Source organism: Podarcis pityusensis (genome assembly GCF_964106645.2).
Source record: "Podarcis pityusensis genome assembly, chromosome: 13".
Lineage (NCBI taxonomy): Eukaryota > Metazoa > Chordata > Lepidosauria > Squamata > Lacertidae > Podarcis > Podarcis pityusensis.
In genome coordinates, this window is record NC_138038.1 from 31947784 (window position 1) to 31973181 (window position 25398).

A 25398-nucleotide genomic window follows, 5' to 3' on the forward strand; every position below is an offset into this window, starting at 1 on the left:
TTACACTGACTTGCTAAATAAACTGTGCAGATGTGGACCCTCCAGAAGGACTCCAACTGCCACCAGCCCTGATCAGCATGGCCAGTGGTCAGAGGTGATAGGAGTTGGGGATCCAACAACAACTGGAAGGTGACAGCCTCTCTATCCCTGTGCTGAAAGCTCACTCTTCCTTCACAGACTAGGGTTGCTGCTTCTCCCTCAAGAAGGACTCAGTGTCTCATCCCAGAGTAGCAAATCAACAGGAGTTGTTGGCAGGAATTCAACAGGAGTAGAACCAGGGGCGCCAACAAAAATTTTGTTGTTGGTACTTAGCACCCACACTGCAGAGCCCCCAATGCAACGTCTGGTGCCTCGAAAGCATCAGAAGTCATGTCCAAGGTCTTGTGAGACCTTGGTGATGCTGTCCAAGACCTCGCGAGACCTTGGTACCCGACTTCTGGTGGCACCAGAAGACCTCGGGTTCCCAGACCTTGCGAGACCTTGGACAGCATCCCTGAGGCCTTGCCACCAGAAGTCAGGTTCCGAGGCGTCATGACGTCACGGGCACCCATAACTTTAGGCCCAAGTTGGCTCCCCTGGGTAGAACTCTGGAACTCCAGGCTGAGGGAAAGGTGCATGTGCAAGATTTCTGCTAAATCCATCAGGCAGCAACTGCAATGCTTGGCTGCACAGTATACCCAGTGTGGATAGAACAAGGAGAGAAGGAACGATCACTGAGGGGTTAACATAGCTTCTTTCTGTTTGGCATTTTTGGCATTCTGAGGGTTCGGGGCACCAGCTCTGCCCCCGTGAACAAGAGGGGAAGGGGTGGTGATTACCTGGCCTTGTTCCTGCAGAAGTTTGGCTGCTATCAGTTCAGCATCCTAGAACACAGAGAGAGAGAAAGAGAAAGGAGGGGGGAAGACAGACAGACAGACAGAGAATGCAGGGTGGGAAGTAAGTGAGGAAAAAGAATCAGAGTTATGGGACTAGGGCAGGGGAGTGGAAATCAAGGGGGTGCAGAGACTTCCTGCTATAGATAGGGGCCCTTTTTACCGGCACGGGCAAAGAGCAGACATTGAGCAAAACTGGACTCACCAGAAAGCTAACTGCACTCTAGAGCTGTAACGCTAAGGGTTCAACCTGCTTCCTTACATGCTTTCTGCTAAATGATGCATTGCTTAGCTGAGGTCATACTGTGTCTTTGGGGAAAGGCAAAGGCCTGCTCCCTACCCATGCTTCCCCAAAGAAACTAGCCATTTAGACTGTATCGTTCACCAGAGCAGTCCTGGCAACCTGTGTCCAATGGTAAGGACACCTGGGCTAAAAGCACACCTGTGCCAGATTTCTCCCTGCCACATATCCTAGGACTTCTATGATTAAGAATATGACTTCCTGGGAACATTTGCACACACCCACACCTTACTTAACCCAGGTGATTTCACAGTTTTGAGATCAGTTGCTGGGAAGTGATTAGCACCTGAGTAAAAAGGAATTAACTGGCTGCACCATCCTTTGCAAAGGCTGAGCTGCTTTCGCATGGAACACAAGCTTGGGGGCAGGGAGATCCTTTGTTGACAGCATCCCTAGGTATTGAGTATGACAAAGTAGATAGCGCCAAGGCATTTAGATGCAAAGCCACCTGTTGATCATATAAATCAATGGTTTGATTTCTATCCAAATACACTCTGTGGTTTATTAAAACAGATACCACATCATCTCTTTGGTCAGGTCAAACTCTGTTGCCTCCGAAAATTAAAATAAGTAGTCTAGGGGCTCCATTCACCTAACTTTTACTCAAAAGGAGACCCACTGAAATTAATGTACCTATGTTAGCCATTTTAATGGGTCTACTCTGAGTATGACTAACACTGGGTACAGTTCATAATGTCTGTGGATTTGGGGTGCAGCTCCAGAAACACAACAACAGGCTGGACAAGTCTGGACCTAAATCTCCCCCAGCAGCATGACCGCAAAGGATTGTAAGTGCAACATTTCTGCAAGTGTTTTTTTGCTGTTTTATTTACTGCATTCATTCATATTCCAGCGTTTACGTCTGGAAGCTCAAGGCTCTGCTGGGTATCCAAGAACAGGCCAGCTTTGGCAATTCTGATAATGCCCTGGACCTGGTATGTGATTCTCCGGTCAACCAGTTTATATAAATGTCTCACTTCATCATCAATGGAAGGCAAAACAAGCCCTCTGCATAGACCAAGGGAGGATAAGGGTTTATACTACTATTCAGAGAGTTAAAGCTCTCAAATAGCAACAACCAGGGAAGGGCTGCAGCGCAGTGGTAGAGCATGAGTTTCTGAATTTCCCCCCTTCCTCAATAGAGGAGATGGTCCAGCTGTTGCATCTCTGTCCTGCGGTGCTTTGAAAGAGACATGCTTCGTCTCTCAGTAGAGCTCTGTCACCTCTATGGATGTGGCCAGCAGAATTGGTGGATTGGCAGAGGTTGCAATTTTTAGGTATCTGGAGGGGCCATGGATTGGTGGTAGAGTCAGTGGTGGTGGGTGTCCATTGGGATTGGTAGGGTGGAAGGCAGGGAGGCCACCAGTAGGTGGAGCCAGAGCCAGCACCAAAGCCAGGCGCAGCCAACTAATTCTGGTTTTGTCCCCCTCCTGTTCCCTGCCGCATTCTACAAGGGCAACACTTGAGATTGAGGGGGGAAGAAACTGACACCCAGAGCTGCCCCCTGGACTGGTTGTAAGGAAGAAGGCAGGCAGGTAAGGTTGGTGGGGCATTTGCGATAACGGATCAGCCTCCAATGGGTAGAGCACATATTTTGCACAGACTTTGCACATGAAAGAGCCCAAGTTCATTTGCCAGCCTCTCCAGCTACAAGGATGTAGCAACAGTGTGATGGAGAAAAACAAAACAAAACAAACAAAACTTCTGCCTGAAGCACTGGGCCCTTCCGCCATTGGGCCAGATGGACTGACTACTGAGCTCAGCATAAGGGAGATTTTTTATGCGTCTGCTTTGCCAATCTGCTTCAGACGGAAAGGAACAAGGAGAGAAACAGGCAAGACTGGACAGCTTTGGGTACACTGGTGAGAAGGAGAAAGAGGGATGGCAGGGAAGGGGAGAGTCAGGGGAATCCTGTCCTTTTGCTGACCTTGCCCGGATCAGGTGCTCCTGGAGCTCGCAGAAGTGGCTTCTCCTCAGTTATCTGCACTTCCTGAAGCTCCGTCATGGCTCCTGAAGCAAAATATAAGAGACACAGACATCAAGCAGTGTATTAGCTGGGGCACAGCCACATGCATCTGGTAAGTCACTGGCTGAGGATGGGGCTCCTGTCAGGACTCTACTCATGGCAGAGCCAGATTTAGGGCAGTACAAGCAGTTCCCCCGCACAGAATGCAGAGCCAAGGGGGCACAAAATGATGGTGAAAATAACCACCTATATTTATATGGATACCTACTGAGAAGATTGATTGAAAAAGCAATTGTACCAAAAGGAATTATTGTGAAAATAATAAATATTTAGGGTCTCTGTGTGTGCCAGATTTTGTCCTTGCTCAGGGCACTGTATTACCAAAGTACACCGCTGCTCATAGTTTTCCTCAAAGCTTTCTGCTGTATCTTAGTGATGGCTCACACAGGAATAGTCCTCATCTGATGGTTATTCCATCAAGCAGGGATGGCAGATGTGAATCAGTCATCCTGGACCAAATGCCAGCCAATAGAATTCGCATATTACCCAGTGTGAACTCAACTGTTATGCTTTCCAATGTGGCATCACTTTACAGTGACACATTTATCTGCTGGCCATTAAGTGAAGAGGTCAAGAAATGTATCTGTGAACCAACCAAAAATCTTGGCCGTACTTTAACAAAGAGATGAGCCTCATTGTCCATCAAAGAGTGTTTTTGAACACCACACATAAAACTGCCCATACTGTGGATCTCCGGCAGGTTGTATTGATTTTATCGTATATCAGTTGATTGCATGTGTATTATTTCTGCTAGATGCTTTTGAGACTATTCCTCAGAAAGGCAGGATACAAATTTAAATAATAAATAATTGAAAACAAGTGCCAAGTTGTGAGTGTGGGATTGAAAGTGGAACAGAGAACATATGAGGTAGGTGTCACTTTAAAATTACTGATGCAGGTGATGCAAAATAAATTTTAAAATCTCAAACACTCTGCATCATGATTACTTGTGAAAATAACTGAAGCCTATAAGGATGCTATTATTTTGGTTTAACTATCACGGAGGCAGCTGCAAAGACAAAGTGTAAGAACGGAGGACATAACACAAGTTGTAAAAATATCATACCTAAAATGGTGTTCTGTGTTTTGTTGTTGTGGTTGAAATAATATCTTTTAAAAGTCTGCGGGTATGTGTGATATTTTGCGGCACCGTGCTGTTGTTTAATCTGTGGCATTTATGTGACTGTGTTTTGACCAATGGCCCTATGCCTAATGGAATAAACCTCCCATTTTACAGGTTGGGGGACTGAGGGAGAGAGACTCGTCTAAGGGTACACAGGGGGTCCTGGACAGAGCTGAAGAAGTGAACCCAGCTGTCCTAGATCCAAATCCTCTGGCTATGTAATGGAGTGCAACTTGATATAAAGGACCATTCCTTGGCAGGGGCCCAGGGTCAGCCTGACATCAAAAACAACCCAAGTGGTATCGCTTAGTTTAAGGGTTCCAATTAAAAAACAGTGCTCTGAGAGTTGCACCCCAGAATCTTTTGCAATAGCCCAATGGGTGTCAGGATGCAATTCTGACGAACGCCATTGCACCCCATCATTCTTGGCAAAGGAGCAAGAGATTGTGGGGAGGCACTTCTTGAACTGTGCCATGCCGTTGCTTCCTGTGGCAGTGGAACCCCTTGGCTAAGCCCTGCAGCTGGCACAGCACCAGCCCTGATCATTCCTGCTGGGAGTGCAATACACGATCAAGCGCTACAGTAGTTAACGAGAGCCGCTGTGACATGTGGAGCAGAGCGGTACACCAGCAGAGACACTGCATCAAACCATAGGTGCACCCAGCTCAGTATTACCTGCACTGACTGGCAGAGGCTCCCCAGGGTGTCGGGAAAGCCCTACACAGAGATGCCAGGGATTGAACCTGTGGCCTTCTACATGCAAAGCAGATGTTACAAGCGTGCATACACTGAAGGTGTATGCTCCGTGGTGCTATCTTCCCCAATCCAAATTTTGCACTGAGGGAACCTAATCTCTATACACAGCACAACTGTGATCTTTCCAATCATACAAAAAAGAAATCTATGCTTATATTTCACAATTTATTTATTTTTTTAGTAACTACCTGGAGGGGCCAGAAGTAAAAAACTTAAAAGCCTAGCTGAAAGATTAGCTCTCCAGCCCCATGCATATCCGCACCCTAAATCCTGAGGTTTCCTCAAGCCCACGTCATCCTTTTCCCAATTCCTCCCTTCCCCCTTCTCTGGACTGGTATGTTCAGTGGCTAGACTATTCCCTGTTCAGTTGATGCAGAAAGCTACCCCGCTTCAGGATGCATAAAAATCAGTGTGATTGTTTTTAAAATTGACTTTTTAACAAAACATTTCAAAATACATCATAGGTCTCCCTCAACCCCCAAGCAACCCATCTAAAATAGCACCTGAATGGAACAGGTTCCAGTTCTTACTGCCAAACTCTTAAAACTGAATCACGGCCATCTATCAAACAGATTACTGTATAAATTAAAGTCTGGTCTGTTTAAAAAAAGCTCTGGTGGGCAGAGGGCGCTTGACTGCTGAGGTTAAGCATCATAACGATGCATAAATTTTGTGTATCCTGTTTATTGCCGAGGGCTTCCTAATGCACCTGGTGACTGTAAACACTAGGATACAGATGTGCTCTCCTACATACCACCAGGATCATCCACGGGAGACCATATTGGTGATCTTGGGCTCTTTTATAGTGTGCGCCTTCCAACTATCGAAGCTCTTCAGAGTGTCCCAGTTCTCAAATTATGAATATTTCTGCATCGGCCTCCACAAATTCACTCGCCAGCTCACCCGGGACGAGCGCCCCCCGTCCTCTAGCAAACAGGACACTCAGCACCTGGCAGAGGTTCAATTGCCAGTGCAGTTTTTGAGCAGGTAAGAAACAGCCGGAGTGCCTTCCAATCAGCACGAGACTTGAGCTGTTTCTTGTCCTCTCCATGCCAGGCATAGACAACAGATGATCCTGCATTGGACTAGATGAGCCTTGGGGTCCTTTCCAACTCTACAATTCTATGATTCTGTGACCCTGCCTCTCCCAAAGCCCTCTGTGCGTGCCAGAGGAGTCAAGGAAGGGAATAGGTGGTGACTGCATATAACAGTTGACTAGTAAGACACTTGTTTTTGAACCTGCTAAACAAACTACGTGGAGATATATTTTCCATCTGATGGGCAAACAATGTTTTGCCCAGCAATGACTAACCTATGTTTACAGAAAGCTCTGGACATTTACAGCCCAGTCCTATACTTGTTTACTGGAAGTATATCCCACTTTGTTCAACAGGACTTAGCTCCAAATAAATATGCACATGACTGCAACCTTAACTTCCAAGTAAGTGATCTTGCTTAGTATTCTCACATAGCACAGAGAGAGCCCAAAAGAAATTTATCTTCTAACAGATGTAGTTGTGCTGTGCATGTGAATACCATGGCCACACATTTTGGATCATGTTCCTAGCTGATATTAAGACTTCATTTAGTTTCAAACGAGCAGGTTAGATCCAGACTAAGTTGACTGAAGTTAGGCTGCAGCCCTATGCACATTTACTTGGGAGAAAGTCTCACTGAATTCAGCAGGGCTTACTTCTGGGAATATGCATATATGATTGCAGAGTTAGTTGCCACTGAAATCAATGGGACAAGTTAGTTGTGACTTAAATTAAGCCTCACTGATTTCAGTGGGAATTAAGGCAATCTGTTTGAGCATGAAAATTAGACAATGTGGGCCATTTAATAAGCATTCAGACATACTAATTTGTTTGCAGAGAAAGCTTTATCCCACACTTCCCAGTGCATTTTTTAAAAAATTGCAGAAAGTCCAACCATTGGGGGAGGAAGTGTGTTTGTTGCGCAAGCTCTCCCAATCAACTCTAATTGCACTACCCAAATTTGCCAGTACGCGATTGAATTCCACTTGAGAATAGCAACAGCCTGGAAGTGCCCAGAGTGCAACTGACTTGAGCCTGGATCCAAGCCAATGTTTGAATTGTGCTACAGCAATCCGCCAGCTTGCTCATGCCTGTTCAGGAAATATGTGAATTTCAAAATGTAGAAGTTGATTTATTTAAGTCAATGATCTAAGCCTGCCTTCTTCTTTTCTTTATAATTTAAATCATCCTGGCCGTGCCTAGGAAAAAAATGCTGTATATGAAATAGCCCTAAGCTACTACAAAGTTCACTGAGTGGTCTTGGGCAAATCTCTTTCCCAGGGCCGATTCACACATGCAGGTGTATCAGAATTTCTCTCTGTGCCTGCAACATGACACAATGCATTTTAGTCCCACCATGGGGCTAGTTCAGTAATACAGGGACCAGCCAAGGTAGACTACAACTCCCATCATCCCTGATCTTTTGGCCATGGTGGCTGGGACTGAAAGGAGCTGGAAGTCCAACAACAGTGGCCATCATGGCACACTTGTTGAGGACTGCAGCTTTTATTACTGTTCATGTGGTGACTGTCAATGGATTATGTGAACGTACACACTACAGTGGTACCTCGGGTTACAAACACTTCGGGTTACAAACTCTGCTAACCCAGAAGTAGTACCTTGGGTTGAGAACTTTGCCTCAGGATGAGAACGGAAATTGTGCACCGGCGGCACAGCGGCAGCAGGAGGCCCCATTAGTGAAAGTGCGCCTCAGGTTAAGAATGGTTTCGGGTTAAGAATGGACCTACAGAACAAATTCAGTTTGCAACCAGAGGTACCACTGTACTGAGGAAGACAATCCCTAAAGGAAGTTCTATCTGAGGGGAGTTAGAACTACGGCAGCTCATTCAAACATGCAAGTTATCCCTTGATGGTGCAGGCATCCTTTGAGGAGTAGCCCATGGGGCTGTTGGAAGGATTACAAAGAAGAAGAAGAAGAAAGGCAGGAACTGCAAAGCTCTTTGGACCATTCTGGAACATGCAGTAATGAACTGTGCTTGTAAGGGGTGTGTCTGCATATAGTCTGCCAACACTCACATATTTCGATGCATCTGAAAAATGGAACCGTCCTCCCTCCTGCCCCAGGGCACTCTGGAGAAGGGGAAAGTACGTGTGCGGGTGTCTGTGTGTGCTTGCCCCCCCCCCCCCCGAGAGAGAGAGAGAGAGAGCATCCAAGAGCACACCAAACAACCACCACGAACCCATAGACCCCCTAGAATCATGGAAGGGCCGGTTCCCGTTATCTGGCAGCTAACCAAAGACACAGGAACCTGTGACCCAAACTAGAGGTTTTTATCCAAACTGGGGCAACATCTATCTCCTCTCTTCTCCTTGGTAGATACCTTCAATGAAACCTTACCATGCTACTCTGGGTTTGTTTGTTTTGTTTGTTTTGCACTGGAGTTAAATTTTATGAACAGAAAAAAGAGAGGAACAATGAGGGAGCAGGATGGCTAGGCATCCTCTTCCCCGGCCCTCTTTTGCTCTTTCAAACTAGGCTACTTTCCCCTTGCTGAGCTGTGAACCTTCCTTACTTCCCTCCCTCCTTCCCTCTCTCCCACCACCAGGTTCCATTGCTGGAACAAGAAGAGGGGCTGCCAGAAGCCCCATAAAAGCAGGAGGTCCCCCCTTTTCCCAGGCTCCCTCTCCTCCTCCTCCTCTCTTTCCCTCTTCTTCTCCCTCCCAGGTGCTGTGGCTGGTTTCCACTCTGGCCTCCATCCAAGGATCCCCTCCTGGGCCATAAATAGCTGTTTTGATCACCCTGGCACGGGCAGTGATCCAGTTCCCCCGGGGTGCTCCTTGTCACTCTGGGGCCCTTAACGGGGCCTGGAAGGAACAGGCATCCAGAAGAGAATTCTTCCAGCCAATCACTGAAGCAGCAGCTGCACACAGAGACCTTCCCAGGGCAGAGAAGGCCAGGCAGAAGTGGGGGAAGCCAGGATCTCCCCGGTCCCTGGCTAGGAAGGTACAAAAGGGAGATTGAGGTTTGCAGAGAGAACGGCGGCTGATCTGCTGGCACAGAATGCAATAAAGTACTTTTGGGGCTAGGTACTCTACTCCTGACAAGCCATACATTTAAAGCACATATCCACCTTCCCCCAAGAATCCTGGGAATTGTAGTTTGGTAAGGGTGCTGGGAACTGTAGCCCTGCCAGGGGTGAACTATCATTCCCAGCATTCTTGGGTGGGTGCTTTAGATGTATGCTGCATTCGCAGATTTTGTCTCACTTGCTGTATAGTCCTTTCTACAGTCGCTGTTTTTTTTTTTGTTGCTATTCTTCTTCACCTTGGTAGGGCTCCAGTGTTTTTCAGGTGCTGAATGGTAAGCCAAAAAATCGGACAGGTGCAGTTTCCCTGGCACAGAGCTGCTCTGCTGGAAGGAAAGCCCCACCTGTTGAATGTATGCCTGCTGCACAGATGTTAAAGACAAAGGGAGCCCTGCCAGGAAGATTTCCATTCACCAAGCCAATACTGCACAGAACCTCAGAAGCCGTGGTTAAAAGGCTGCTTAGCTGGGTGGGGGTATCCCCTCTTCCCCCGCTTTTCTCTTTCTCTCTCTCTCACTCAACTCACACAGCCAGGTTTGATCCAGGGCTGAATAAGCCTGAGGATCTCCCTCCCTCCCCCTGCTTTCACAACCAGCCTTTCTGAAATGTAAAGAGTGCCTCTGAGCACGTGCAGTGATTTTTCTACCCCACTTCCCCCACTTTACCACAGGCAGATCTGAGCCCTGGCAACACCTATTTAGAAAGGAAGTGCTACAAAGGGGTGGAGGTATACTCAGCCTTCTCATGTGCTTGTCAACCCCCTCCCCGTTTTGGAGGTCCCAAGACAGCAGCAAAACTAGGTTTACTGAGCCCATCGTGGGCTGTGTACTTCTTTTTGAGGCTCAGAGGCCTAGGCTATGCACATATCATCCCCAGACCCCAACAAACAGGTACTCCAATTTTAAAACAACAACAACAACAATAGCTACTTGTGTATACCAGGACATGTGTGTTTGTGTGTGGAGAGTCTTAATGTCCATGCACGTGAGACGTTACGACTAAAACTGGTCTGTTTTCCCTTCACTGCTTGCTCCAAATAAGCCCAATTACTCCCAGACCTTCTTTTTGGGAAGTGGGCAATGGGGGTTCCTAGATGTGCTCACATCTAGTACAGTCAAGAGGTTATGTGTGAGGAGGTGCTACATGTGGGAAAGATCTCTGGTGTCTTCAGTAGTAGAACCCAAGCACATGGCAAGGGGGCGGGAGACTGTGCTGCTGCTGCTCTGCTGAAGACTGTGGAAAGCTGAAAGTTAGCTCCAGGTAATGTAGGCTGCCACAGAGCTTCCAGGTGCCAACACAGGAAGGGCCTACGTGCCAGGCGGCCTTGGCACTCACACCAGAGGAGCTGGAAACACAGGCACACACCTGCAGCTGAGGCCACGTGAAGCCCCACCAGGCTTGGGGGCTGGGAACATGCAGCAAAAAAAGGGAAAAAGCCCAAACCCAGTCACCCTCCTTGCTCCGAAGGGGATGAGCGGCTTCCTATCTCTTTGGGCCCTGACCCCATGAGACCCGGCTCCCTTCCCTGAGCCAGGAATAAAAAATCCAGGCATCCCAGCCTTGGTCTTCAAACCCTCTGACTCTTCTCTCCAACAAGCCAGGAGCCTCGGCTGAACTCCCAGCACACTGATTTGACAGCACGGTATGCTTCTGGAAGTCTTCTTCTGCACAGCCAGGGCAGAATCCAGATGCTCGCCCCACTGCCTCCTCTCCCAGACAACCCTGGGTTTTATGGTCCTTAACATTAGATCCCAGAGAGCCCAAGGCGGCAACATCCACCTGCTCTCACCTGATCACACACCTCCCAGAGAACCCAGGAGTGCTGACTCCACCACGGTCTGCTCTCCAACCTGCCAAGCCTTGCAGAAAGAGCCCCAGAGCTCCTTGCACTCTGCCTCCTGCCTCCCAGATCCATCCCTCTTGCGACCCACTAGCACCCTGGCCCCCTCACCTCCTAGCCCCACCCCCTTGCTTCTACCCACTGGGGCTTACTGCTCACTCCCAGAAATAGGACCAAGCTGCCGGCAGATTTGGGACACGCACATACAGACGCCAGTTTCACCTCTCCTCGCTTCCAGCAGAGCTCAGGGACCCTGCAGCTTGCAAATCCTCCTCTAGTTGCAACCCACTTAATCCTCCGAGCGACCCCCCGCCTTCCTTCTCCCTCCAGCAGAAGGCAAAAATCCCTCAGCCACCCCCCCTCCGTATTTCCCGATTCCATCCTGACAGACCCCCCTCTCACATGGAGACCAGGGGGGCAACCCGCCTCTCCTTCTTCTCTCTTTACCCCCCTCCCCAAAACGCATAAGCAATTTGGCCCTTCGAGGGCTGGGGGGGGGGGGGAGGGGTGCCTCCCATCCGGAGTGTTTTTCCATTTGACATTTGAGTCTGTTGATCGTGTCAATCGCAAAGCGAATCGAGGAAGCGGGCAGGAAATCAAATCAAAGCAGCTCATGGCGCGGGCGAGGAGGAGGAGGATGAGAAGGGAGGGGGCTCCGACACACATAAGACATTTCCCCGAAAATACTCACAGCAATAGCAACGAAAAGCAACAGAGGATTCTTCTGGTTGTGGTTGTGTTTTTTTTAAGAGGCGGGGGGCGGGGAGGCGGCTTTTGTATACTTAGCTCTAGGGAGGTTAGGCACCCGATTTAGGGGTATGCGCGGGGGGAGGGAAGCGGGAGATTCTGCCTGCAGGGGCATTTAATCTCCTATAAAACTAGGCAACATCTGGCAACAGATTTCTCCTCCCTCCCTTTCGGGGTGCTCGCAAGGGATCGGGGGAGGTCAGAGGCGAAGAAGAAGAAGGAGCCGGGGATAGGAAAAAAGGACAGCCGCGCTTTGCAGACTGGCAGCCCCTCCCACCCACAAAATGTCACCCCGTTTTTCTGGTACCCACTGTCCGCGCGTCTGTCTGTCTGTCTGCCTGCCTGTCTCCCTCTCGTCCGCGGCGGCTGCGCTCGGTCGCTCCGTCTGTCTTTCCACCTTCACTTGCCTTTGACTCTCTGACTGCAAACACCACCTCCCCCCACCCCCAGGGAGAGACCCCTCCCCCCAGATCCCCTCCCCCCAGCTCCGCCTCTGCCAATCCAGATTGCCAACAAGGAAGGGAAAGGGGGTGGGGGGAGGAAATCAGGGGAGGGGAAGAAGGAGGGGGAGGAGAGACCGGCAACCATCTTTCCCCAGATGCTTGGTAACAAAGGGGGATCCCTACAAAGGCAGAGAAAGACCCCCCTCTCCTCTCGGGGTGACCTGAACACCTCCCTCCCCGCAGACATCCAGATTCGGTTCGAGCGCAGTATACTTTTTAAAAAAATGTACGTGCGAATGCAAAATGGGGCGAAACAATGTGTGGGGAGCGGAGACCCTGCGCCCCCTACAGGGCAAAGGTCCTCGAATTCCCCCCCCCCCGCAACCTATGGCCAGCCCTAGGGGGCGTTCCCGAAAGCAGCGAACAGCCCAAACAAAACCTGTAGTAGTTAATCCGGAACTAATAATGAAATAAAATAATAATCGCTCAGTCGCACAACCGATCCCGTCTCCCCTTGCAGTAATCTCAGCGAGGATTACAGAGCTCCAGTTAAGCGCCAGGCTCAGCTCAGGCACAGAAGAAGCAGCTATTTTGGAATGGGAGCCCCGGAAAACGTGGAAGAGGCGGCACCGCCGAGCATGTGCAAAATGCATTTCCGCTCAGCTGTTAGCAACCGGAGCCCATCTTCACAAACCTTGAGATTAGGTAGCAGGCAGCGCTTGATCTTTAAAATAGGTGATTCTTCAAAATCTATATTGAAATAACACCCCCTGCATTTGTCAGATATATGTTGTTTGCGGGGGGGGGGGGGCTGCCCAGGATTCCTCTCTAGGTTTCAGGAAACACTCTTCACATGCTCTTACGTGCTCTCAAAGAAAAAGGGTTCCAGGAGAGAAGGTTTGAATTCCTAGCAGGCTTGGCGTCTTGGTATAACTTCTTCCTCCTCTTGCTTTTTTAAAGTTAACTACAGGGTACCAATTATCCCCCCCCCCCCCCATGATGAACCTGGGTCAACATAAAAGATCCAGAGTCAGATTTCAACTTAACCAACAACTCGCTGAATGCTGCCAAGCATGTCTCTCTGGTCTGCAGCTTCAATCTGCCCATCAAAACTTGCAGTCAGATGAGACAAGAAAAATCCCTCTTTGCAATGCATGTTTATTCAGAGGTAAGTTCCACTACTGACTCCCAGTGAAGGATTTTGAAGCATTAAAATCCACACGTGCCTTCAAACAAACAGCGATTTCATGGTGGTCGATTCCCAGCTCTAAAACTCTCTTCCTCTTGGAAGTTCACCAAATGTTGAGCCTGAGCATTTTAGGATTCTGATGTTGGTGTCAGAGATGGATCTGAAATGAAATGTTGTTCTGTTTCAACATTTGGAAAAAATGTGTTTAATTTTTCTTTTGAAAAGGGGGGGGGGCAAATGCAACAGAGCTTATTTTGCACATGTTGAAGTGGGTTGAAGTAATATACATTATGATCTATAGAACTCTTCTCCATAAGACCATCAACACCCAGAGCCTAAAATTACTTAACTGCGTCTTAAAGCAACCATCTTGCCAAATTCAGTTGGTCTTCCCCCACCCTGCTGGGTTCACCCCCAAGCCATATATCCAACAGCATCCATAACCATGGACATAGCTGGGGGGGGGGGTAATCAAATCAAAATCAATGCAAATCTGAGGTTCTGCCCCACTAACAAAAGCCTCCCCCCCAAAAAATTTCCTCACTGCGCCCATGTCTATAACTGGAAGACGAAAGCCTTTCAAAGCAGGAGAGTATACATTTTAATTTTTGAAAGCAAATACAGGAATTTAGGAAGCTGCCTTTATCCAAGTTAAACCATTGGTGTAAGCTGTGCATTGTTTGCACGAAATAATCAAATTATTATTAATAATAAACCATGGTTTTGCTTACTGTTAGATGCAAAGGGGTTCTCAGGCAAACTCTCCTGTTTCATGGGGAAGGATATTAGCTCAGAGGTAGAACATCTGCTATGAATGTAGAAGATCTCAGGTTCAACCCCGGCTTTTCCATTTAGGGCTGGGAATGTCCCTGTCTGGGATCTTGGAGATCCCTTGCTAGTCAGTGCAGAAATTGTTCAGCTTGAAAGACCAATAATTTTACAGAGGGTCCCCCTCTTTTTTTTAAAAAAGTGCCAAGGTCCTGTATACCTGAAGGAGCGTCTCCACCCCCATCATTCAGCTGAGATCCAGCGCCAAGGGCCTTCTGGCGGTTCCCTCATTGCGAGAAGTAAGGTTACAGGGAACCAGGCAGAGGGCCTTCTCGGTAGTGGCTCCTGCCCTGTGGAACGCCCTCCCAGCAGATGTCAAAGCAATAAACAACTATTTTACTTTTAAAAGACAACTGAAGGCAGCCCTCTTTAGGGAAGTTTTAAATGTCTGATGCTGTATTGTTTTTAATCTTCAGTTGGAAGCCACCCAGAGTGGTTGGGGAAATCCAGCCAGATGGGCGGGGTATAAATAATGAATAATAAATAATAATTATTATTAATTACACCAGTGTAGTTACATTCACAGGCCAGAATACTGGGAGATAGGAGCAGGTTTGTTTTATTTTTTTTAAAAAATGAGCAACTGTGTAGCAGGGTGCCTGTATCTTTCCCCTTATCTACCTTGGTTAGTTCTGTTGCAATAATTTTGAGGTTAAGCACGTTTCTGAGCCAGATTGACTAACCTTACCGGGGGGGGGGGGGACAGTTCCCAGCATTTGGTTGCAAAAAGGCATGCTCAAAACACAGAACCTGGGATGCAGCCTTGATTTTTAATGTCTGGAGTCACCAAAGGCATGGGGTAGGTTCAGTTCACATCTCAAAGGAGTCACATCTCAAAGGGTCTCCTTTATTTTGCACCACATAAATCTATGGGCTCCATTCAGCTCTGTGGGGAAAAGACCTGCATTTTAGGGACAATGTTGCAGTGCAGGCAAAAGCTGCATCCAAGCAGTGGATGGGTGGACCAGCTATCTGGAAGGATGAACACCCATCATCTATCACCCGGTGGTTTGAAGATCTCACCGCCCTTTCTTACAATCACCCCAGTTTCATTTAGGCACCTGTTTGGACTGCTTATATTAATGCATACGTTTAAATTGATGGGATATTCTTATTTTCCACATCAGTTGGCAAAGGACTCCCTCTTTTTAAAATTATTAACATTAGCTTGTATTTTTCCTTCCTCTTTTCTGTTGCAAATTAGGGAAGGAGGCAGAGATTGAGGGAGAGAACTGAAAAGCCAAGGCCCAGAATATCCTGGGCAGGGAGGCAGTTCTCTGGGGAGACCCATCCCTTTGGCTTTCCAAAGGAGGTTTGTTTGGACCCTTCTTTTCTTGATGCTTAGTGGGACTCTTTTTGAGGTTGTTCTGTTTTATAAATTAGAGCCTCTGTTTTAGTGCTGTTTTATTACTGCTATGGATTTGTTGCTGTTGCTTTTGAACTGTAGTTTTGTATGTGTTATATATACAAAACTAGTCTTGTATGTGTGTGTGTGTGTCTGTCTGTCTCTATCTATTTGTCTCCACCTAGAGTATTCCTTGAGTGTGAGTGAGTGAGTGTGTGTGTGTGTGTGTGTGTGTGTGTGTACACACACACACACACACACACACACACACACACACAACTGCCTTGAGTAGCAGGATGTAAATACCATAAATAAATATTATGAAGGAAATTCCTTGTTCTTTCGCAAAGCTTACAGGTGGGCCATGGGCCAGTCACTGTCTTTCAACTTAACCTTGCTCACAGGACTATTGTAAGGACAGAAGATGGGGGCAGGACTGCACATACTGCCTTGAGTGTCGTGTAACCAAAACGAAAACTGCTATGTGGCCTTGTACGCACATTTTCCACAATCCTGCCCTAGGATAAAACACTCAAGCCAATAGCCAGGGTCTCCCCAGTGATCCGTGTCACTGCTCTTAATAGAGCCCCACTTTATTGTCATCTATCAGGTGCTAGATGACATCTGCCCCAGTTTTTGCACTCCTGCAAATGCAGTGAAAACAATAGGATGCTGGAATCTTTTACTACCCCAGTAGGTTGCTGCCACTTACAGCACGGCTGTGCACGGTTGTTACGATAAGAGAGACGCTATGCCTCTCTTGTGCCCGCGTAAAGCAGCACACAGAGTGAACTCTGTGTGACTACGTTTCAAAGCACAACCTCTTCTCCGCAGCCGTGAGTGTCAGAGAGCTGCTTCTCTCCCAGCTTCCTAACTTTTCTCAGTTCACAGCTAGTGGCTGCGTCCTGTTCCTAACCCACCCACTTAAATGTTGCTTTTTCTGGCAGGGCTGGGTGGGACTGTTTTGCCTGGCACATTCTTTGGGCAAGTCTAGCTGGTCAAACCAGTTGGGCCCTGTACTGCTTGCATCCTGGACTAATCCTAGTGAAGGATCACAAGACACACACACACACAGAGAGAGAGAGAGAGAGAGAGAGCGCGAGCGAGCTGCTATACATAGCTGCTACTAACTCTCTGGCGTTGGTGTAACCTGACATCCAGCACCCCTTACAAATTTTTCTATTTCCCTGCCGAAATACTTTGCTTGGCAACCTAAGAATGCCAATGTTTGACTGTTGGTATTGAGCCCCTAACCCATACCACCCCAACTTGCTATCAATGTGGAGCTGAAATATGAATTGAGGTCCACACTGTAGCCACAGCAGACATTTAAAGCCCATGACTTTCCCCAAAGAATCTTGTGAGCTGGGCTTTGTTAAGGGTGCTGGATATTGTAGCTCTGTGAGGGGTAAACTACAGTTCTCAGGTTCTTTTTGGAGAAGCCATTTGCTTTAAATGTGTGGTATGGATGTGACTCCAATGTGAAGTTAAACACATCAGGGCATCCAAAATGCAGGGTTCTCTCATATATGTCTGTCTTTCTATCTGTCTGTCTGTCTGTCTATCCATCTATCTAGTGCAAATAACATCAGCTGGAGAGCGACTCAAATTAATGGAATCAGAACAGGCATGGAGGAGGGCCTTTAACCCTTTAACACCTTCAAAAGACAGAGGGTGCCAACCCCCCAGTTCTCTCTCCCCTTCCTGCCAGTGTCCGAACCCAGTGGCTCCCCTGCTGTGGTCTAAAGCAACACCCCTCTTCCAAAGTTGATACTTGCTTTGGTTTGCTTCCAGAAAACCTCTTTAATGAGCATTCATCCTGATTTGTTTTAGGAGAGATTAGGCAGCCTTGCATCACCAAACAAAGTGTTGCATCACACTTTCCAGGGCATTTTCCCTTCCATGCTGCAAAAAAAGTCAGTTTTTTTGGAAGAAATGAGTTAGTTTCACAAGAGCCCTAAATCAGCTAGAATTGGGCAGCTTGCTGGGATGTGATGGGATACCATTTGAAAATAGTGACTGGAAGCCCCTTTTGGTGATATTAGTGGGGCAAATCCTCCAATTCATTGATATTTGCTTTGGGGCGCTTCCAGATAGTCGCTGTTTTCGGGTGGGATTCCATCCCATACTGGCAAATTCAGGTTATGCTATTACAGTTTATTTGGGACTCCTGCGCAACCAAGTCACTTTCCCCATAGATCAGGCTTCTTTGCAATAAGGAAAACGACAAAAAAAAAGTGTGAGATCGCACTTGTTTTGACAGAATGTCATCCACTCTCCCCACATACAGGATGAATAGCCAACGTGTCATCTAATCTCCCTGCAAACGTATCAGGGTGAATTCTCAATACACAGGTTGTCTCGAAGCACCCTTGGTGATCCTTCAGAGGATGGGTTTTCTTCAGGGTTGTGTTAGCAGGGAAGGAAAGTGTAAAATTTGCTTTCTCGTATGCCAGCTCTGATCCAGGTAATTCTCATGTGCACAGAGCTGATACAATTTGCCTTTTAACAAACCTTAAAGGCATAATAATAATAATAATAATAATAATAATAATAATTTGTTATTACAGTGGTACCTCAGGTTACAAACACTTCGGGTTACAAACACTTGGGTTACAGACTCCGCTAACCTGGAAGTAGTACCTCGGGTTAAGAACTTTACTTCAGAATGAGAACAGAAATCGCGTGGCGGCAGCTAAAGTGGTACCTCAGGTAAAGAACGGTTTCAGGTTAAGAACAGACCTCCGGAACGAATTAAGTTCGTAACCAGAGTTACCACTGTATTTATACCCCACCCATCTGGCTGGGTTTCCCCAGCCACTCTGGGCAGCTTCCAACAAAAGATTAAAAATACATTAAAACATCAATCATTAAAAACTTCCCTAAATAGGGCTGCCTTCAGATGTCTTCTAAACGTCAGATAGTTGTTTATTTCTTTGACATCTGATGGGAGGGCGTTCCACAGGGCAGGTGCCACTACCGAGAAGGCCCTCTGCCTGGTTCCCTGTAACTTGGCTTCTCACAGTGAGGGAACCGGCAGAAGGCCCTCGGCGCTAGACTTCAGTGTCCAGGCTGAACAATGTGGGTGGAGATGCTCCTTCAAGTATACTGGGCCAAGGCCGTTTAGGGCTTTAAAGGTCAGCACCAACACTTTGAATTGTGCTCAGAAACGTACTGGGAGCCAATGTACATCTTTCAAGATCTTGGTCTTGATGGCTGCTCCCAGTCACCAGTCTGGCTGCCGCATTCTGGATTAGTTGTACTTTCTGGGTCACCTTCAAAGGTAGCCCCATGTAGAGCATGTTGCAGTAGTCCAAGCGGGAGATAACTGGAGCATGCACCACTCTGGCGAGACAGTCTGGAGGCAGGTAGGGTCTCAGCCTGTGTACCAGATAGAGCTGGTAGACAGCTGCCCTGGACACAGAATTGACCTGCGCTTCCATGGACAGCTGTGAGTCCAAAATGACTCCCAGGCTGCACATCTGCTCCTTCAGAGGCACAGTTGCCCCATTCAGGACCAGGGAGTTCCCCACACCCACCCGCCCCATCCCCCCAAAACAGTACTTCTGTTTTGTCAGGATTAAACTTCAATCCATTAGCCGCCATCCATCCTGCAACCGCCTCCAGGCACTCAAACAGAACCTTCATCGCCTTCACTGGTTCTGATTTGAAAGACAGGTAGAGCTGGGTATCATTTGCATACTGATGAACACCCAGCCCATACCCCCTGATGATCTCTCCCAGCGGCTTCATGTAGATGTTAAAAAGCATGGGGGAGAGGATGGAACCCTGAGGCACCCCACAAGTGAGAGCCCAGGGGTCTGAACACTCATCCCCCAACACCACTTTCTGGACACGGCCCAGGAGAAAGGAACGGAACCACTGTATAACAGTGCCCCCAGCTCCCAGCCCCTCTAGACAGTCCAGAAGGATGTTATGGTCGATGGTGTCAAAGGCCACTGTTGCAAAGACACATTTAAAGTCCAGTAGAGTTTAGCCCCAAATCATGTCACATCTTGACTGTAGCATGGGATCAGGCCTGGCCCACATGATTTCATAGGTACGGTATATGCATTATATCTGAGCATGCGAAAAATGCTTTCCCTTCACTAGTGAGTAACTAGGACCAGCTCCCTCTTCACCCCTGCCGCCACATATCTGAGATTGCAGGCAGTAGGTTTTGAGGGCAGCTGTGGAGCCTCAGCGTCACTTGCATTGGGAACTTAGCACAAAGAGTGTATCATCTGTAGCGAATTCTTTTAAAAGTGAGACAAAACAAACGTATACCTCATTTTTCCTTTTTTTTTTATTTGCAAGGTTTATTACCACAAAAAAGAGATCAAGATGACATGAACAAAAGTCCAATGAAGCAACCATATTAAAAGCCCATTTGAAGCATTCTGAGGATTGGTAGCAGTGGTGTCACGGTGCATATTACGTATTTAAAAGTTTAGAATTCAAATGATTCAACCTCATATTCCTTTCAGTCAGCATTCCAGGTTTATGGAACAATGCAGATCTCGGCCTCAGAGGACAGCAGACACCAGGACAAGACAGCCTGACTTTAGCAGCAGAGTTCTGGGTACCATAAAAGGGCAGGGAATTGTTAGTTATTTAGTTTAGATTTTTACTATCTTGGGGCTTCCTGCCTCTGGCACCAAAGCATCTAGAAACACACAAATACGGATATAGATATATCTGGCAGTGGGCAAGTTCACATAGAGCTGTTTGACGCTTGAGGGATGCAGTATCTGGTATGAAAACACCTGGGATGTGGTCCCATTCTTTTTCTCTTGCCCATATCCCCACCAAACAGAAGGCCCCATCGCTGAAAGAAGTGAGGACTGGAACATCACAGTAGTGGCCTCATGGAATTCACTTCCTCCTGAGGTGAGCAAATACTCTTCACTGTTGTTCCTCAGAAAACAATGCAAGGCTTTATACCTTTCAGCAGGCTTTTTAGCAAGCCAGCAATTTCCTGAGAGCTGAGGAGAACACTTTTCTACCTGAATCGAAATAAGCACATTCCACTCTTGTACCTGAGAAAAGTTTGGTTTTTAAGAGGGAGAGTGAACTACTTGTAACGGAGGGCACCCCTGTGATTCTGTATCAGTCACTTTTCTGAGCAAGTTTTCTGATTGGAAGGCTCAGAGCACTGTGTTACACAGAGACACACCAGGCAGCTTCCTCTAATTTTGTTGCATCTGTCCACAAGGGAGTACACCTTCCGATGCAGAGGTGCAGCAGAATTTATTGTTCCAGCCCTGACTCCTTTCCATGAGAAGCTGATTTAAAGAAAGGAAGGCTAGAGCAGTAAATCATACAGAGAGACAGCGGGCAGCCTCCCCTGTGAATGGGTGTTTCAGGCTCATAAAAAGTCCCTTGTTATTTAATAATTATCACTGTGGCAGTTGTTTCATGGCACGCAGTCTGTGAATTACTACACTGAGCCAGTAAGCCATGGTGGGTTGGAACTTGGTTGTTAAGCCAGGGAGTTTGTGCTTATTATCATTCTTCTGAAGTTTTATTTTGTGCTATAATTTTTAAGGAAGATTTTTCTTCACCATAAGTCGCTATGAGCTGAAGTAGTCAATGTAAAAATTCCTCTTTAATAAGCCTTCATCGTCTCTCCATTACAGAAAGAGGTTGCCTACACCAGACACTCTTTGAACCAAACACTTTTCAGTGTAGGCAGTTCACACAATCTGCACTGTGCTGCTGAGTTGCCATGACTGGTTTCTCAGTGCTCACTCAGTAACAAAGTATAAACACAGGTGACCCTCATGTCTCCCGGTCCATCACTGAATGATTCTGAGAGGTTTGAACGCACACAATATTTGGAATTTTTTTTTCCTGAAGGAAGTGGAAGTTTATTTTTATTTATTTGAATATTTGTAAATGGCACATTCATATAAAATACCACAGGATGAGATGAGACCTAAAAAACAATACAAAACATGTCAAGCACTTAAACAAAAGCTGGTTTGCAAATGAACACCCCTAGCAATGGGAGCAGGGCTGGAATTATTGGTGGTGGGGAAGCTGGACTTGATGAAATCCACAAGGCCCACCCTTTGATTTCCCTTTAATTTTATCCGAATCAAGCACTCCCATAGTTTTACAGAAGTGTCGCTAAGGGGGCTACCACAAAAACACCCCTCCATCCCTTCTGTAATTTGAACACTGGACTAGAGGCCATCTAGATATTTTGGCACTTGAGTTAGAAAACCCAAATGGCATCACCCAGCCAGCGGGGAATAAATCCTTGGCCATGTGTCTGATAAGCCTAGTAGTAGGGGCGGCCCTGCCTCTCATTGTCAACATCCAATTTTGGAGTTGGAATCTGGACCTTCGTGTCTCTTCTTGGAAACACCAACCTAGACTTTGGAGAGAATTCCTTGCTCTTCTTTCTCTCTTCCTCGCACCCTTCCACCCCACTTTTTTCTCTTCTTCTTGGACTCGCTTCTGGGACATTTTGTTCCTGGCCTGCAATGCAACAGAAGCCCGCCTCAGCTGGACTCTGCTCTTTTCTCCTCCTCCTCCTCCTCTTGCTCTTTAGCTCCAAAGGGGAGCACCCGAAGAAAAGAGAAGGCCTCTGGTTTCTACAGGACACACAACAATACATGGTTTGTGGTGGAACCTCCTCCCTGGCGGATTTGAAAGGAAGCGGGGCGTGCAAGCAGTCCTTAGTAAAGAGTGAGTGGCTTGGGCTACATTTGGAAAAGAGGGAGCAGCCAAGGGCTATCTGGGGAACGGGCTGTGTGTGCAATAGACCCAGCCCTCGAGGTGGACTTTCTGGCAGTTGGCCAGTGTGGCAGGGACACGTGGAGGGTGGGATGCAGAGACATGGAGACAGAGGGGGCAGCGTTAAGGTGGGTAATGCGGTTGGCACTGGCCTCTCCCACCCCCTTGGCTCAGGCTCAGAGAGGCTGGCAGGGGAAGCTGCAAAACAAGTCGAGGGGGGTCGGATCGGAGACAAGGAGCGTCTCTAAAAATAGGACACTTGGCAGAGCGTGTGAGGCAAACAAGGATTGATTTAAAGAGACACCAGAGCAGGCATGGGGCGTGGGAGACACCAGCCCTTTAAAATGGGGCCCCAAACACACATAACCCCCCACGCGGGGCAATGGGCAGAGCTAATCCCTCCTCTGGTCTACATGGGCCCTTCTGTTCCCAAGGCATAAAAAGGGGCATTTTTATTGGAGGAAGAGTGGGAGGCAGCGAGATGCTTGAAACTCCCCTGGGCACTTGGATGAAACAGGAGGAAGTGGGGTCAACAGAAGGAAAGATGGGAAATTCATCCCTTGAGTTCCCTCAGATGGGAGAGTGTGACCTAGTGGGTAGTGCAGGTGTTTTTGTGTGTATGTGTGTGTGGTGTGGACTCCAGGGCTCTATTCCAAGCTTGGATTGGTAACGTTGGGCTTAGCTATGCATCATGGTGGGTGGTTTGGCAGACAAGGGGTACACAGTGTAACACCAAGATACTGGACATGGATTAGATTTCGGCTCCTCTTAATCACTTTGCTGTGGGTGTATTCTTCCCCAACCCTTCCACTGTGTTCCTATAAAGTGAGGGTCGTATATCCACAAAGGGGTGCGTAGTTTGAATATGGCAACAGGTGACAGTAAATTGTTCCAGATTAAATAACGGGCTTATTATTTTAGCATCTGCAGGCTGAAAAGTAAGAACCTATCGCAAGGGTGGGAAATCCTCCTTCTATCAAGCCCCAGTTTGTTGTATTTCAGGGTGAGGCATAATCAGAAGAGACCCATTGAAATTAATGGGCACGTCTAACTAGGGTTGTCCATTTTTCTTGATTTTACTCTTTTATCTTTTGTAAACCACTTTGACACTTTTTACAGCCAAGCGGTGTATAAATTTTATGAAATAAGTAAATAACTGAGGTCCATTAGCCTACAAGATTAAGTGAAGAAAATGAAGGACAGCGATGGGCAAATCTGCCAATTTCGATTTCTCACAGTTTTTCATTTTTGCAATCTTTAAGTTCAGTGCTCCCACATTCCCACATCAGGTTGGTTGTTTTTTTTAATTCCTCATGAAAATTCACTAGCATTTTACTATGAATTTTTATCCTAATATAATCATTTCTTAATATACAGAGAGTGGCTGGGGAAACCCAGCCAGATGGGAGGGGTGTAAATAATAAAATTATTATTGTTGTTATTATGTTGGGATGCAATTTTGCCTATTATACACATTATTGCAGAGCAGTTTTCCCCAATCGAATGCATTTTTGATACGTTGTTTTCACCGATCTATTCATTTTTATGCATGCTTCGTCCTAGCTGGTCTATGCCTTTTTGGTATACATTACTAGCAGGCACTGCAAAACTTGGAGAAGTGTATGGCTGTTCTTGTGTTCATGCGTTCTTTGGGGAAGAGAGAGAATGAGGTACGAGGTCCTCCTTTAAATGTGAGCTAAGTTTAATTTCTCCCTATTCCCAGCGGAGGGTCGAGGTCTTTGACTTGGCACTCCTGAGCTCCATTTAAGCCTGGGTGAGTCCGACGCAAAGGAGAGCAGTGCTCCTACGCTTTTAACAATCACGAAGGAAAGAGGAGCTTTTGCCAGGGGGTGGGAATAAGATGCAGCAGCCCTGATGTGCCCTGTTCTCAACAAGCATTTACAAGATGCCCATTAATTATTTGAAGAGTGAAACTGTCTGGGAGCCAGGACTCCGTGTCAAGTGATTTTAAGATCCCGTCCCAATGAACCACTCCTGAATACCTTTTAAGCACTCTTTAATAGTGAAAGAGGGATAGAAAGCAGCTCTTTCAGACTTTGGCAATTAACTCCTACATAGGTGGATTCTAATCCTTATTAATAACTGGAAGCACAGACCCGGCAAGTGGTAGCTGTACTCTAACACAGAGTACAGGAATGTGCTTATTTATACATAATTCTTGCTCTCTTGGTGTTCCGTCCACAACAGACATGCTTCCTTGAGTGAAAATATGTTGAAGACGCGGAGTGCCCCAAGGGATATTCTAGATCCAAATATTTAACAGAGAGCACAATCACTTAGGGAGTCGCTGGATAATATCTTGCCTTATGCAGTGCAGGTAATGTGGAGGCCTTTCCCCTAACCCAGGCATAGGCAAACTCGGCCCTCCAGGTGTTTTGGGACTACAACTCCCATCATCCTTAGCTAACAGGACCAGTGGTCAGGGATGATGGGAATTGTAGTCCCAAAACATCTGGAGGGCCGAGTTTGCCTATGCCTGCACCCTTATGAGATCCTCTGTTTTTGCTGGGCATGGGAAGGATCTCTTTGAGGAGTAATGCTGGGGGGGGGGTGAGGAGGCAAATCTCTCTATGCCTTGAACAGCCAAGCCCTTAAGAGGTAGCAATTCAACAGGTATTCTTGAGGAAAACTTCACCTGTTGAGCTTCTGCTTTTGAACCTCTCTCAACAGGCACAGCAAGGCAAGGGCCGGCTCTTAACGGAGGGAACAGTTAGCAGCTGCCCTTGCAAAGATCCTCCGTTCCCGACTTCCTCCCACCCGTGTGAGGCTTTGGCTGGTCACCGAGCCAGGGCTCTGGGTAAGGCGACTTTTCCCAGTGAAGAGAAGAAAAGATCTGATGCCAAGCGCTATGAAGGGGTGTGTGTGTGTGCGCAGGAGAGCGAGCGAAAAGACTTCTCAATGCCCTATTGTGCACCAGGGCTGGCCTGCCAAGGCGTGGGGCTGGCAGGCTCGACAAACAGCAGCCCCCTTATCCTATTCTTTTCAGCTTAGGTCTGGCCCTGGGGCTTCCCAGCGACTTGACAAGGGGGTCCTCCACTGAGGGAAGGCCTCTCATGCGGGGGTAGGGTGGGGGAGAGAG

The 25398-nt window shown here is 47.4% G+C and overlaps 1 protein-coding gene and 1 long non-coding RNA gene across 9 annotated transcripts in view; one reads left to right on the forward strand and one right to left on the reverse strand.

Moving 5' to 3' along the window:
• The window catches only part of NDRG2 (NDRG family member 2), a 42591-nt gene extending 30384 nt beyond the window's left edge, over positions 1 to 12207 (reverse strand). For 3 of the 7 annotated variants that reach the window (XM_080978087.1, XM_080978082.1, XM_080978084.1), the window contains exons 1-3: positions 12061 to 12207; positions 3101 to 3183; positions 819 to 863 (exon numbers count right to left, since the gene is read on the reverse strand). In XM_080978087.1, the coding sequence (XP_080834213.1) occupies positions 819 to 863; positions 3101 to 3178 (123 nt within the window). In that variant the 5' untranslated portion in view covers positions 3179 to 3183; positions 12061 to 12207. Of the gene's footprint in view, positions 1 to 818; positions 864 to 3100; positions 3184 to 12056 lie in introns of all 7 variants that reach the window. The other 4 variants (XM_080978088.1, XM_080978085.1, XM_080978083.1 and 1 more) reach the window with 3 other exon arrangements.
• Positions 12208 to 12231: 24 nt separating this feature from the next.
• LOC308461304 lies at positions 12232 to 25093 on the forward strand. Of its 2 annotated transcripts, XR_013978867.1 has the most exons (5): positions 12232 to 12927; positions 13153 to 13360; positions 15414 to 15521; positions 19872 to 23587; positions 24990 to 25093. It is a non-coding gene; the product is annotated as an uncharacterized lncRNA (long non-coding RNA). The 2 variants fall into 2 exon arrangements; XR_013978866.1 differs by having other exon boundaries at positions 12232 to 13360; positions 20371 to 23587.
• The last annotated feature ends 305 nt before the right edge of the window (positions 25094 to 25398 follow it).